This window comes from Camellia sinensis, chromosome 11, assembly GCF_055761805.1.
Source record: "Camellia sinensis isolate YWXY chromosome 11, ASM5576180v1, whole genome shotgun sequence".
Taxonomy (NCBI): domain Eukaryota; kingdom Viridiplantae; phylum Streptophyta; class Magnoliopsida; order Ericales; family Theaceae; genus Camellia; species Camellia sinensis.
In genome coordinates, this window is record NC_138971.1 from 132,696,886 (window position 1) to 132,712,957 (window position 16,072).

The following is a 16,072-nucleotide window of genomic DNA, read 5'->3' on the forward strand; positions in this document are numbered from 1 at the left end:
TCTAATGCTTCCAATCTGGTGCGAGGCTCCAATACCATACCCGAGGCGAGAGCCATTCGAGCAGATGGCGTTTCCAACTCTATAGGTAACACTGCCTCGGACCCATACACAAGGGAGTAAGGAGTTGCTTGAGTTGGCTTTCTCTTTGAAGTGTGATACGCCCATAGGGCTACTATCAACTGGTCGGGCCAAGTCCCCCCGAACTCATCCATCATCTTGCTCAGAATCCTTATCAGTGTCTTGTTTGTGACTTCCGCTTGCCCGTTCCCTTTTGGATAATAGGGTGTGGATTTGTGATGCTTCACTTGGTAAGTCTCTAGGAGGCTCTTCACATATTTGTTTATGAAGGGAGTGCCGTTATCCGAGAGGATGGTGTTTGGTACTCCAAACCAGCAAATGATATTCTCCTTGATGAAGTTCGCGACTGCAGGCCCCGTAGCGTTCTTCAGAGGAATTGCTTCGACCCACTTTGTACTCAATTCTGTGGCTGCGAGAATCCACTTGTACCCCTTAGAAGATGTGGAGATGGGCCCTATCAGATCAAAAGCCCAGGTATGGAACGGCCATGGCGTTCGGATACTATGTAGGTCTACGGCTGGAGCATGGATCAAATTTCCGTGTTTCTGACAAGTCTGGCACCTCTTCACGTGATGGGATGCATCTGACTCCATGGTCGGCCAGTAATACCCAAGGTGTATAAGCTGCTCGAACAGCCAAGCCCCTCCTTGATGTTCAATCTCGTGAGCTCTTCCGAGGACTAGATCTGACTCCTCCTTGGAGAGACACCTCAGGGGAGTGCCCTCAATACTTCTTCTGTAAAGCTTGTCCTGATCAAGAAAGTACCGCCTCGCTCTCCTCTTGAGGTGTGCAATGTCCCTCGGGCTCTCAGGCAGTGTTCCCTCTTTGAGATAGTCAATGTAGACTTGCCTCCAGTCAGGGGTATCAATTTCAAAGCAACTCTCATCCTCCCGGATGTATGACTGACACTTGGGGCATTCCTTCTGTAATTGATTCGAGTCCTTCTCCATCTCGGGCCAATAATAACCTTGTCTTTGGATTCTTCTGTATAGACTGATATCCCCATCCCCGCAAGACTTTTCATGGATCTGTTGTAGTCGGAAGCTCGCTTCTTGTTGGCCAACACACCGGGCTAGGAATCCGGTACCCCCTCGGAAGTAAAGTTCACCTTGAATAATTGTGAATTGGGCAAGCTTGGCCATAGTCAGTTTTCCAACTTTGCTTCTGAGTTGTTCGAGGACTTCACCTCTCCAGTCCTCCGGAAGGTCTTTGTCTTCGGGTATTATTGAAGGTTCTGTTCTCTTCTTGATAACAATTGTTTCCTCTTCCTCTGGAATGTCAACTCTTGCCCCTAATGTTGCGAGGGCATCTGAAAACTTGTTGTCGGAGCGAGGCACATGCTCTATTTCGACCTTCTGAAATTTGTCAAGAAGCCTTTGGACTGTTGTTCGATATGTGGCCAAGGCAGGCTCCTTTAAGACGAACTGTCCTGAAACTTGCTTCACTATCAGCTTTGAGTCCCCCCGGATCTGAATCTTCTTGATACTGTGCTTATCAGCTGCTATCAAGCCTAAAATAAGAGCCTCATACTCGGCTTCGTTATTCGAACAATGGAAATCCAGTTTATAAGACAAATATAACTTTTCCCCACTTTTGCTTATAAGGACTACCCCGGTTCCTCCTTTTCCTCCGGCTGCTGCTCCGTCAAAGCTCAATGTCCAAAAGCTTTCCTCGGAAGCCATAGCTGCATGCACCTCTCCTCTTAATTCTTCATTCACTGGTTCATAGTCACCACTTGGAAATTGAGCAAGGAGATCAGCTAAGGCTTGGCTTTTGATTGCCTTGGGAGCTACACATGTGATTTCGAATTCACCCAGTGCTAACAACCATCTTGCCACCTTCCCGGTTAGAGCAGGCTTGCTAAGGAGGTATCGGATTGGATCACTTCTAGTAACAATCTGAATCTGATGTGCTAAGAAGTAATGTCTGAGCTTTTGGGCAGTGAATACCAAAGCTAAACAATGTCTCTCTACCGGAGTATATCGAACTTCTGCTCCTCGAATCTTCCGGCTGATATAATACACCGGGCATTCTACTCCATCTACATCTTGGACCAATAATGCCCCTATGGACTTGGGGGTTGAAGTTAAGTACAACATTAGAGGCACCCCAGGCTGCGGGGCTATCATGGTCTGAGGCGAGGTCAAGGCCGCCTTGATTCTCTCGAAGGCCTTCTGGTGCTCCTGGTTCCACTCGAACTTGGCATCTCCTTTTAACAATGAACCGAAAGGGGCAGAGATCTCTGCAAGTGCTGGGATAAACCTCCGAATATAAGACACCTTCCCGAGGAACTTCTTTAACTCCTTCTGAGAATACGGGGGAGGCATTGCTCTGATAGATTCGACCTTGTCTTCATCTGCCTCGATACCATGCCTATGTACAAGAAACCCGAGGAACTTCCCGGCCGTCACCCCGAAAGCACATTTGAGAGGATTCATCCTCATTTTGAATTTCTGGCACCTCTTGAATACCTTCTCAAGGTCTCGGAGATGGTCTTCTTCTTTCTTGGATTTCACCACTAGATCATCAACATAATCTTCCACCTCATGATGGATCATGTCATGAAAGATTACAGTCATAGCCCTTTGGTAAGTTGCACCGGCATTCTTGAGTCTGAAAGGCATGACTGTATAGAAGAAGTTTCCGAGAGGTGTTCTAAAAGCAGTCTTTTCTGCGTCCTCTTCAGCCATCTTAATCTGATTGTATCCACTGAATCCATCCATGAATGAGAACATCTGGTGTCCCGAGGTAGTATCCACGAGGGTGTCGATGTGAGGAAGAGGGAATTCATCCTTCGGGCAAGATTTGTTCAAATCTCGAAAGTCTACACATACTCTGATTTGGCCATTCTTCTTCTTTACTGGCACGATGTTTGCTAACCACGTGGGGTACTGTATTGGCCGGATGAAACCAGCCTGTTGAAGTTTTTCAATCTCCTCCTTAATCTTCTCTTCGAGATCTGGATGATATTTTCGAGCAGCTTGCTTAATTGGCTTGGAGTTTGGAAACACATCAAGATAGTGGGAGACTAGGTCAGGATCTAGTCCGGGCATTTCCTTATATGACCAAGCAAACACATCTGAGTATCGGCCTATCAACTTTAACAACTGTTCCCGCTTCTCTGGGCTAAGGCTTGAAATTACGAATACCGGCCTCGGTGCATCTTGTCCATCACTCAGATCTATTTCAATAAGTTGTTCGGGCTGAGGCTTCGGCCCATCTTGCATACATTCTGGAGCCACTTCAGGCTTTATTACTATATCATTGTCAGGAGGCTCTTCATTTGACTCGGAGTCGGTGACTGAAGAAACCGACTCCCCACACCTTCATGAATAGTACACCATCTTGCCTCCTTCTCGAACTTTCATCACCTTCCGAGGAATAGGCGGACTTTCTGGTCTAGACATTGCCCGCTTACTTGACTCTGCCATCGGCTCCTTGTCATCTTTGATATCCTCCCAATGAGGAATTTTGACCCCTCGAGGCTTATAGGTGGTGGAAACTTCTTCGACAGCCAGTTCGGTGAAGTAGATGGCATCAGAATAATGAGCTTCATGGATCTCGAAAGGCCTTTCTGTAGCCTGAATTGTCACCGTCTTCTTTCCCCATTTAGCCTTAACACACTGATGATAACTTGATGGTACAGCCCCATATCTATGCATCCAGGTCCTCCCTAGAATGATGTGATAATTTTCCTCAGAATCGATAATATGGAACTTGGTGGCCGAGCGAATCTCTCCGACGGCTAAATCAACTGTTACGCATCCGATAGTAACTCTTCTTTCTCCACCGAAGCCAGTGATGACTATCGGCTGCTTCACAATGCGTTCTTCAGAGATTCCGGCCTTTTCTAGAGTAGCGCGAGTCATAATGTTGATAGAGGCTCCACTATCTAGAAAGGCCCTTTTGAACTCAACCCCGTTAATAAAAGCAGTCACATAAAGCGGGCGATTGTGAGAAAAAGGATACTTCCGATCAAACTCGGAGAAAGTAATGGCACTAGATTGCTCTTTTGCCTTCCTCGGGATAGATCCCTCAGTCGACATGCATTCCTCATGGTGTGCCTCGGCTATATTAATGATGGACTTGGTGATTTCTGTTCTTGCCTCCCTGGAAAGTCCAAGCTGGTCAAAGAACTGCTTGAACTTTACACAGTCTTGCAAGGTTTTGGCATAGTGATCCGGATCTTTTTCCACTCTTGGAGGCTCGTAGTTAACCATCTCCTCGGTCTCTTCAAAATAAGATGCCACATAAACATGGTGTTCTCCTCTTCTGTAGTACTCTGCTCCTCCTTCTGGATCAAAGGGATCTTCGCTATGAGTCATAAATGTTCTGCCCTCTGGATCGAGAGCACTTCCATAGTAAACTTGCTCACCCTCTGGCTCGAGGATGTCGTCCAGATAACAATCATCGTCATCAAGATTGGCGATAGCCTCGATCATCGGGCCTTCATAAGCTATCATAGCAACATTCTTGCCCTTGTCTCGGTGTTGAGGATATGGTTGTTCTCGGATGTCTTGAGTCCCTTGCTTTTTGAACCTCAACTCGTCTGCCTCGACTTTATCTCTGAAGATTTTCCTGAGAGTCCAACACTTCTCTGTCGGATGTTTCAATGTACGGTGGTAGACACAGAATTCAGGGCTCTCACGGTCCTTTTTTGATGGCATTTCTTCAACATAAGGCAATTTTAGCTCTCCGTCAGCCGCCCATTCCTTAACTAGAGCTTTCACTTCCTCGATTCCACATGGATAAGAAACATTCCCCTTTTCACCATTATATTGCTTTCTCTTTTGGCCTCTATGACCTCCTCCTTGTGAATTTCGGGTATCTGGGGCAGAGGCAGCAGCAACAATAGGTCCACGAGACGATTTGAAACTAGTCTTGTAACTGGCCTTAAATCCGGACTCCTGAGCCTGAGGAATGCTAATGTTCCGAGCTGCTTCCATTAATGCCGAGAAGGTGGGTAGCTTGTGATTAACTAGAAACATTTTGTACCTGTTCAATGCCCCTTCTAGACAGATTTGAACCAGATAACTCTCCTCAACTGCTTCATGACAATCTACGGCCTTGTCCTGAAACCTTTTGACATAGTCAAGGATGTCTTCACTTTCTTGTTGCTTCTCTTTACACAATGTAAGTGTGGTCACCTTCTCCGCCACTTGAAAGAACTTAGAGTGGAATTTGTTAACCATTTCCTCCCAACTTCGGACAGAGTTTGGGGCCAAATTAACATACCAACTATATGCTCGGTCGGTGAGGGACTTAGAGAATTCTCTCAGTCGGAGGACGTGGTTTGAACCATGAATACCCAGAGTCTCGATGAATCGCACAACATGTTCTCGGGCATTTCCTTGTTTGCCGTCGAACTTGATGAACTTCGGCACTGTATACCCCTCAGGGTATGGATAGCTCAGCATCTCAATGGGGTAAGGCAGCTTGATTTCTGGATCAGGCAAAGAGGGTAAGGTCCTCTTGCCCCGTTCGAGATTGAACATGGCCTGCACATCGGCGAGAGTGAGAAACTGCTGAGGGAGAGAGTTTGATGGTGGTATTCCCGGGACTTGGCTTATGGACCCGAAGACTGAACTAGGGGCGACTTGGCCATTCTGGTGCTGCGAATTCATCATTGGTGAGGACATTTGACGATATTGGCCATCAGCGCCTATAGACAAGCCAGTTGGTGACGGGACATTGAATTGAGGCCCGTAAAGTCCACCGTACGGCGCTGCTATACCGGGTTGTGCTTGCAGATTTGTTGTCGGCACCAAAGAAGGCCCGCTTGGTGCTTGGGTAACATTTACTGGTGGCGTAACAAGATTGGGCAGAGCTCCCTTTTGCGCCATCATGCTCCTTATGTTTTCCTGGACACCAACAGTCGCCGGAGCACCATTCATTACACCAGAAACTCCCCCAGTCACCATTGGATCTTGGCTTGGCACGCCATGGAGCCCGGGCATGGGCAAACTGCCGCCGCCCACTGTGGTTTGAGCATGTGTTACTGTGGCCGTGTTGCCATGAGCCATAGGCTGATTGGGGCCTACTTCTCCTTGGATTTGATTTTGCGCTCCGGCGGGAATAACTCCACCACCAGTTTGATTTCCGTTTGGCGCCGGTGCAAAGTTGGAACTCATCACCAACATGGTGTGAGTGAGATTCTGAAGAGTGGTAAGAATCTCTTGCTGAGTATTCTGAAGTCCTTGAATGGCTTCAAGCAAAAGTGGTTGATCTGGAGCAATGGTTCTGTCATCACCACCATTAGAGGATCCTTGTTGGTGAACTTCATCTTCTCCCGCCATCCTTGTTGGAGTTGTGTGGATTCTAGACCTCGTTGAGACCATTAACCAATCCGCCTCCCCAGCAGAGTCGCCAAAATGTAGGAGAGGGTTCAAGAAAAGAGTTAGAAAATTCAAAGATCTTCGAAGATCCTTGAAGAACAACTTCGAATTCTCTAGAATATGATGAGAGGCTTAGATTCTTCAATAATCTCAACTTAGGAACACAACAACAAAGGAGATGATGGAGATAAGAGATTGGGTGAAGAAGAAGGCAAAATGGCTAGAGAATAGAATAATGGCAAGGCTCTCCCAGGGATCTCCCACTTTCACTCTCAAGGTTGATAATGGAGAAGGGAAATTAGTTCTTTCCCAAGAGTTAAAAATCTCCAAAATCCATCCCTTGTAAAGCTATGGGTGGGTGCTATTTATAGGCACCTCATGATGTAGGATGGAGCCCATGTGCAAGGCACATGGGGGATATTCTCTCTAACCACCTTGTCCGAGGAGGTGACCTCTCCGAGGAGGTGACTTCTCCGAGGATGAGAAAACCCCGAAGAGGAGATCAATCCCTCGGCGAACCCTTCTTCTTAGCCACACCTAACCAATGATCCCCAATCATCCCAAAGGGTCAGGGGTAGTCCCAGAGGACGTCCTGCCGCAAAATATTGCCGAGTCTCATGGACCCCCCGGGGTCGTGCCACCTCGACCCGAGTATAGGCTAGTTTAACCGAAGAGTGAATTTATCTCCACTCACCGTCCTCAGGATTGGGTCCTTTGTTCGAACTCCATTACGCCCATGGTTCTGGTACGTAGATCCCGGAAAGCTCTGAGCCCGCAAGTGTTCTGGGACTCATTAACGGAGCGACTTCTAGATTGCGTTTGAATCCGTTCGAAGCCAAGTGCTTCGGACCTCTAGGTTCGTGGATCCAAACCCTTTCGAGTCCGAGTGCCTCGGATCTCTAGGCTTGCTCAATACCTTTTCGAATCCGGGCCCAAGTAAGTCTCTAAGTTCGTGGATCCGAACCCTTTCGAGGCTTAGAGCGATTCAGCCCGTTTGATGGCAATAAATCTGGGCCCACCGATTCTTGGACTTGCAATAAATTCGGGCCCACCAATCTTGGGCTATTGGGCCTAAATAATTTAGTGGGCTCAAATTAGCACCTCTTACAAAGGGAAAACAAGACTTGGTCCACAAACCGAGCCAAAGCACAAAGAGTTCAGAGGCCCGGAGGCAAGGCTCTTAGCCAAAACTCCGAAACCACTAAACGAGCACAACATGCACCATCACTGAGCGCTCAATCAATGACGTCTGAGTCTTAAGGTCGGTCAAAAATGGGATGTCTACAATAGGCATGCAATACAAAGCTCAAAAAGGACAAACAGTCCAAAACAGTCCTAAAACATGCTTAAAGTAAGCTAAAAATAGCTAGAATAAAAAGGCAACACATAGCACAAACTAGACTATTAAACACAATTGCACTACAAGCATACAAAGTAAGCCTCAAGTGGCCAAACTAGCTCAAAACAGAGCTAAAGCTAGTCAAAAAAGTAGCAAAAACATGCTGAGATCAAGTCACAAAATAGTAGAAAAACATGCTCACATGTTAGTCTATCTACACTTACAAACAAGATACAAGGAGAGGAGGCTACCCCCTCCTATTTTGGACCTCAAAACATAGTTTTTACCACTGAAAATTCCCTGGAATTCAGTGGTTAAAAGAACCAAAAAAGTTGTTTTAGAAAGCTTTGAAAGATGGCACAATAACTTAGCAAGCAAGCTACAAGAATGGTGGAACACCCCTAACTCCAATCAAACCTCAAACCACTATTTTAAACCATAAAAAAGCAGAGATTTTAGAGGTTAAAACCAGCCTCAAAACAGCATGCAAAGGTGGCCAAACAAGTATTTAAATTAGGCTTAAAATACAAGTATTCTACCTCTTTAAAGACAAGATGCTATTTAGGCAACAAAGGCAAGTCAAACCAAGCCAATATCCTTTTCTAGAGCTCAAATAGGACCTCAAGAAATCTCAACACAATGATGATCAAGTTTGATCAAGGGCTCACATGCAAAAGTGTAAAGAATTTAGGCATTAAGGCATAAAATATCAAGAGAGAGAGGATCATAGAGAGAGAGAGGTTTTAGAGAGAGAGGCTCCCAAACTTTTTTCCAACCTCCAAATATGAGAGATAGGTCATCTATATATAGAAAACCATGAGCTTTGGTTGAAAATGTCCATTAATGGACAGCTGGAGCAATTTGGAAACAGCTGGAGTTAAATATCTGCAAAAAATCTGATTTTTGATAGCAATGGCCGGCTGGCCATCATTGATGGCCGGCACAGGTCCATTCTTGGCCGGCAAGGATCACTCTTGGATGGCACATGGCCAGAAAAGCCCATCCATGGCCAGCAACCTCCACCTCTAGTTGGCCAGAAAAATCTGCTTCATATGGACTCCTTTGCAGGTCATTCTTGAGCCTAAATTGAAGCCCTTGAAGTCTTATTTCCAATGGTGGAATCCTCACATCAAAATTCCAAGTGTGCAAAAAGTTATGCTTATTTTAGTGAAGACTGCTCAGTTTTGGTTTAACCAGATTCATGTCTAACTTCTCATCTGCTAGTTTTCTTCTCTCCTCTCCTCTTCTCTTCAACTCCAAACCCCTAAATAAGGTGTTTTAAAGATTTTTTCAAAGAGTTCACCTCTCTTTCATTCATTTCCACTTTGTCCTTGCTCGGTTTACCGAAAAGCGCAACATTTAATGAAATGCGGACCTCGGAACATCTTGGTCAAAAGAGAGGGTTTGGTCCAAAAAGAGAGGGTTTTAAGGTCTAAAATCTTGGTCAAAAGGCTTTGGTCCAAAAAGAGGTGTGAGGCTTGGGATTTGACGCTCTCATTGTCAAAGAAATCGAACCTTTGCATAGCATAGCCTGCACTATCAAGTAAGCAATCAGTGGCGCCCAAGTCTTAAGGACGGTTAAAAATGGGATGTCTACAGAACCACTGTTGGATTCTTATTTTTCCGTGACAAGTTGTTCGGGCTTAATCTATTCTGCCGGTGCTCTCCAGCTGAGTTCCTCGTTCGGTTGTGTGGTCGGAAATCAACACCCACACATGTTTATTGAGTATTCTATAGATTTATTTGAATTTTAGAGTTGTATAAGTAATTTATTTATAATTTTAATTACGAGATATACATTCTGAAAAATTCTAGCAGATTGAGGAGGAATCAAAAATATAATCTCTTAAATTGTTTATTTGGACTAAAATTTAATATTGTGCTAGTCTAATCTTGTAAATTAAAAATCCATGCATGTATGTGATTATGGTTTATTTCTTTTGTATCTATATTATTATTTCATACCATGGTTTTAATTAATTATTTATTTAAATTTTGTACATTGATTTATTAATGTGTGGCATGTGTAATATTTTATATTGGGAATTTTAATAAGTTGGTAATTATTGGTGATTGAAATTTTAATTATTCGTGATTAATATAAAAACTAATTGAAATGATTAACGGTATATATAAAGTTAACGATCGAGGGTTAATACCGGTAGTTCAGGATGAGTCCTGGTTTTTAATAATTCTTATATAATTGTGTCACAAAACCTTAAGATGACACGGGACTTATTTGAACCATTTTCAGTATTTGGTTTTGGAATAAGGGTGGATGTGCGAGTGGCACACAGGGAGGTTACATAACCCTGGCAGACCATTCCCTTGGGGCAGACCACAGATGCCATGGCTTGGGTATATAACTCTGTGTGGGCATCCTCAGTAATTCTTGAATATTTGACCAAGGGGGGGTTTCCAAATTAACCGTGGTTATGGCTTAGCAATTCGTAAGAAAATCTCTTTGTTGAGATTTTGAGTGTCACATAAACTATTAAAATTGTCGAAATTATTATAATGGTTGTTATATTTATCATGCTATTAATTTTTTATTATTATTTTAATTATCATGGTCTGATTATTTTCTCTTAAAAAGAATGCTACGTTGATTATGTTTTCTTTCTGTGTTGCAAAACTCATGGCATATGTTTTGTTGTCCTGGCATTTTATGCCAAATTATGACGAGGAAGGGACTGAAGCTGAAATTGGAACCGCTGCTAATATAGAACCGTGGCTAACTTGAAATCAAGAATTTAGCAAAATAAAATTTTATTATCTTTTGTATTAGTAATTACGAATGTTATAAAGTTGTTGTAATATTGTATGCGAACTCGTAATTTTGTTTTGTTGTTAAGCTTTGACTATGTGACAATTTAAATTTTCCTAATTAGTTGTTAAAATTTTATTTGTTATTTAAATTTTATGATGTTCCAAAAAAAAAATTGGGGCTTCATATTTTGTGTGCCTCTTTTCGGTCGTCTAGCAGTCTGCCCTCTCTGAGGAACACAACTATGGTGTCCATCTAGCTAGGACCCATTTCCACGCACATTGCTTCGTACTCTATTATCAGAGGCTCTACACTTGGTCCTGTCAAATAATCAACCACGATTGTCCTTGGTTCTCCTGACTTTATTGCACTAGCCAGGTTTGCGAAGGCGTCAGCGTGGCTATTATCATCTCGGCTAACCTACTGTAGCCGACAATCTTGGAACAGTGCTAGCAGCCCAACAACCTCTTTGACATAGGCTATTATCCTTTCATCTCGGGCTGCATACTCCCCTGTGGATTGATTTATAATAAGTTGGGAGTCACAAAAGACCACCATCTCATCGGCTTCCATTGCTGCTGCTAGCCTTAGTCCAACAATCAGTGCCTCGTGCTATGCTTCGTTGTTTGGGGCCTTGAATCCCAAACGGATTGATTGCTCTATCATTCGCCCCTCTGGCGATACCAGAACCACTCCTGCCCCCGCTCCTTGATGGTTTGGACTTCCATAAACAAACAGGCCGAAGGAATCGCCGATGTAGATGTCGCAGGATTTTGGTTTCTCTTCCTTCTTCTGCGTTGCTGGGGTGGGGTTCTTTGGCCCCGGTTGAGTTTCTTCCTACTCTCCCAGACATCCAAAGTCGCGGCTCACCGGAGCCCGCCTTGGGATTGTGCCAGGAGTGAACTCGACCACAAAGTCGGCCAAAACCTAGCCCTTAATTGCTGTTCTAGGCCGGAATTCCAAGTCATATTAGCCCAGTACCACTGCCTATCTAGCTATTCTACCTATTAAATCTCTATGCTGCAACAGGGACTTCAAGGGATACTCAGTTAGCACCACAATCTTGTGGGCTTGGAAGTAGCAATTCAACTTTTTGGAAGCCATTACGAGGGCTAGTGTTAACATCTCCAAGGGTAGGCAGTTGGTTTTTGCACTTGTTAGGGTTTTACTCACATAGTATACAGCCTTTTATTCTCCCCCCTCTTCTCGGATTACCACTACACTCACTGTTTGGTCTGAAACTACCAAGTATAGGAACAACTCCTCTCCAAGCATTGGATTTGACAGAACTGGAGCTGTTGTCAAGTACCTTTTCAGGTCGGCCAAGGCGACTTCGCACTCTTCTGTCCACAAGAAATCTACGGCCTTCTTCAACAATTGAAAAAATGGTTTACATTTATCAGAACTTCGGCTGATAAATCTATTCATGGCTGCTGCCTTGCCGGTTAAAATTTGGACCTGCTTAGCCGATATTGGACTCTTTAAATCAATAATGGCCTTGATTTGATCTAGGCTTGCCTCAATGCCCCTTCTAGTGACCAGGTACCTTAAGAACTTACCAGACCGGACTCCAAATGCACATTTTGAAGCATTGAGTAGGAGCCGATATGTTCTTAGGATATCAAAAATTGCCTTCAAATCGGCCAGATGCTTCTCAGGTTCCTTAGTCTTCACGACCATTTCATCAATGTAGACTTCTACTGTCTTCCTAATTAGATGGTTAAACATCTTGGTCACTAACCACTGGTAGGTTGCTCCCGCATTTTTTAACCCAAAAGGCATTATTCTGTAACAATAAAGTTCTTTCGGGGTGATAAATGCAGTCTTCTCTTTATTTGGGACATACATTGCTATATGATGGTAGCCTCTGTATGCGTCCAAGAAACTCATCCTCACATGCCCTAAAATGACATCTACTAACTGATCAATCTTACGTAGTAGGTGTCTTTGGGGCAAGCTTTATTTAGGCTGGTGAAGTCCATGGAGACCCTCCACTTGCCGTTCTTCTTTTTCACAACTACTGTGTTGGACAGCCAGGCTGGGTAGTTCACCTCCTGAATAGCCTTGGCTTCCAACAACTTGTGCACTTCCTCCTTAACTGCTTCCACATATACTAATGTCGGCCTCCTTACCCGCTGGATGACAGGTTTAGCCGACCTATCTACATTGAGCCTATAGCAAGTGACCTCGAGGTCGATGCCTGGCATCTCATTGGGCGTCCAGGCAAACACTTCTATGTTCGCTTGTAAGAAAGCTTCTTAACTCCCTTTCCTCCTCCTCAGCTAAGCCTGAGCCGAGAAAGAAGAAGCGCTCTCCATCATCTTCCTGGACCAAAATCTTCTTCAAAGCCTCCCCACTCTTGTCGGCTGGTTTTTTGCCGACATCATCTAGGACCTCCATGCCCTCGTCTTCAATTTCATCTGTCTCTGCTTCCCGCACATTGTAGGTGGACTTTATTGCTGCCATGAAGTAATTTTTTACTTACACCTGATCCCCTCTTACCTCCTCAATGCCATGCTCTGTTAGGAACCGCAACAGCTGGTGCAGCGTTGAAGGAACAACCCTCATTGCGTGCAACCACGGTCTTTCCAAAATAATATTGTAAAGGGAGGGGGTATCAATTATTGTAAACTCTATGCTTACTTTCTTAGTGTCTGTCTGCACCTCCAAATTCATAGCTCCTAAAGGCCACGTCGGCGTTCCGTCGAATCCCACCATCGGACTGTTGGATTGTTCCAGGTCATCTAGGTGAAGGCCAAGCTCCTTGTAACATCTAACATACATGATGTTACAAGAACTACCTTGATCAACTAGTATGCGCCTCACTTGGCACTCTCCAATCTTCAGCGTTATCACCAGGGCATCGATGTGCAGATGTTGCACCATATCTAGGTCTGCCTCAGTAAAAGAAACCACTGGCCCCTGGTACTCATTTGTCCTAGGCTTCTTTTGCTGGTCCTGGTTCACATGTTGTAGATGTCTTACTCTATGAGTTTCCCCACGTACATCATTCTTATTGACCTTCGAGTGAATCACATTGATCACCTGAGGTCCATCAGCTTGTTGCGGTGGCGGTGGTGGTAGCGGTGGCAGTGGTGGTGCTGCCGATGCCTGGGATAGCCTTGCTTGCTCTTTTCTCATTCTGGCCTCATCTACTAGGTCTCTTAGGTGACCCTGTCTGACCAGATCCTCCAAATGTGTCTTCAGAGCCCTACATCCTTGAGTCAAGTACCCATCCTCATTATGGTACGTACAATGCTTCCCAAGGCTTCTTCTCATAAACTCGCCTGGGATTAGTGCTCTATAATACAATTGGTTCCTGATCCTTTCTAGAACTTTGTAGACTGGGATCCTGAATACAATGGTGATTGCCTGTGCAGCCCTCAACCTTCTTTCCTGCCTGTTAAAGCCAGTGTTACCTCGACCTCGCTTTGGTGAGCCGTTTCTCTTCTCCTGCCTTGGTGCCTTCGTTCCCGATGTATCCTCTTCTACCCTGGCGTACTTCTCGATCTGTGCCATGAGCTCCTCTATACTCTTTGGTAAAGTTTTTTGCAAGTGATTTTCGAAGCGGACATTCATCCTCCAGGCCATTTTTTAAAGATGCGACCGCCAGCTCCTGGTTACATGCCGGTATTCGATTGAACACCTCATAATACCTTTTGGCATAAGCCCTGAGGCTTTCACCCTCACTAATGTTCAGAGCCAGCAGAGAGTCTACCCTCAGTGGCTGCAACTTGTTTGTAACAAACCTGGCCACAAACATCTTGGCCAGGCCTTCCCAACTTTTCACAATTTTTTTCGACAACTTATGAAACTAATCCGACGCGATCTCTCCAAAGGACGAGGGGAACACCTTGCACAACAACTGCTCATTTCTGCTGTATAAAGCCATTGAATTTAAATATAAGCTGACATGAAAGTTTGAATCAAACTTGCCGTCATAAATCTGGAACCTCAGCATATGGAACCTCTTTGGGGCCTCAAACCTACCAACTCCACTGAGAACGGCATTCTCGGCTTGACCGGGGATGTGACCTTGGCGTTGAGTCGCTTCCTCTGGAGGTAGTTTCTTAGACCTTCCTTTGTTCGACCGAGAGCTCAGCTATCAACAGATTTCAGCCTTTTTGGCATGCTACTTCCGGTATCATTGTGTGTCCTTGGACTTTTCTTCATTCATTGTATCAAAACACAGGCCCTTTCCCTGGACATGCCAAGGTTCTCTGACATAAGTTCCCTCGGTCCGAGGCGTCTTCTACGACTCACCTCTCACTGACTCATCTCCCCTGACATCCCATGAAGGCCGATGTGAGCACTCCATTTCCTTTCCATGCTGCGAGACTACCGAGATTGTTCCTTGTCCCCCCTTTCTAGGCGTCAGTCTTTGCCATTGGTACCAGCGTGTCCTACAACGAGAACGGTGGTTGCATCAACTTGTTCTACTTCATGAAGTTGACAACTGACTGTAGGTCTGCCAACTTGTTCGCCATCCCTTTCATCTCGCCGTCCCTCCTCATGCATCTATCCTTCCATACGCAGAGGTCACTTTCGTTGTAGTACTCATCTCGACCAACTTTCTTCGGGGCATTCCACTCTTTGCTGACGTCCTTCTCCCCAGGATTCGGATCCTGTGTTTCTTCATTACGATTTTCTTTCCCAACATTAGGATCTCTATGTTCATAACTCTCATTGTTAATGTCATCCCCAATCTTTCCTTCTTATCTATCGTTGGCCATCCATTCTCCTTAAGTTCTCACAGAATACGCCAAATTGTGGATGTTGATTTTTGACCACACAACCAAACAGAAAACTCAGCTAGAGAGCACCGGCCGAATAAATTAAACCCAACAATCTGCACCAGAAGATGAGAATCTGGCGGTGGTTCGTCCACCTGGGGACACTCTGACGATCAAGTCAATAATCAATATCTCTCACAGATAGCAAATTGTGCTTAAACTCACAAGAAAAGGCTTCCCTCAGACCCACGAGGGTGCCTTGCTTTTATAACCAGCAATGACCTAATCCCATTAGAAGCCTCACTTCAATGGACTTAGGCTCAATGTTCATCCTGGACCTTCATCTAGATAGAGATAAAACTCTCCTTGAGCCTTATCCTTATCCAAACTGAGATCCTTCCCTATTCTAGGACTCTGGTCCCTTATCTACTTATCTCGGATTCCGACATCTTCATAGATAACATCGACCTAACCAATATCACCTTGGCAGCGTGACCATGCCATGTGGCACCTCACCTTGGCAGTGTGACCAAGCCACATGGCACCTCGACTGACACTTCGGCGTCACATTTGCCACGTGTTGTCATTCACAATATACTTCCCCACAATATTATTCTTAAAAAAACTATTAAAATTATGTGATAGTGACATCTTTGAAATTAATATCATTTTAAAAAGCCTAGGCTAAAAGGCTTTTTTGGGAAAGGCTTTTTGACTTTTTTAACTTTTTTTATAAGAGAAGAGTGTAATGATTATGGGTTGGATGTGATGTTTTGTTTGTTGTGGCTAAAATAGCCTATTTTATCTTTTGTGACAAAAA

General features: G+C 44.6%; 1 protein-coding gene across 1 annotated transcript; it reads right to left on the reverse strand.

Annotated features, from left to right (window-relative positions):
- Positions 1 to 13,000: 13,000 nt before the first annotated feature.
- Positions 13,001 to 14,110, reverse strand: LOC114260634 (uncharacterized). Its single transcript, XM_028200787.2, has one exon. It carries the CDS (start codon positions 14,108 to 14,110, stop codon positions 13,001 to 13,003), a length of 1,110 nt encoding a protein of 369 aa, XP_028056588.2.
- Between the last annotated feature and the right edge of the window lie 1,962 nt (positions 14,111 to 16,072).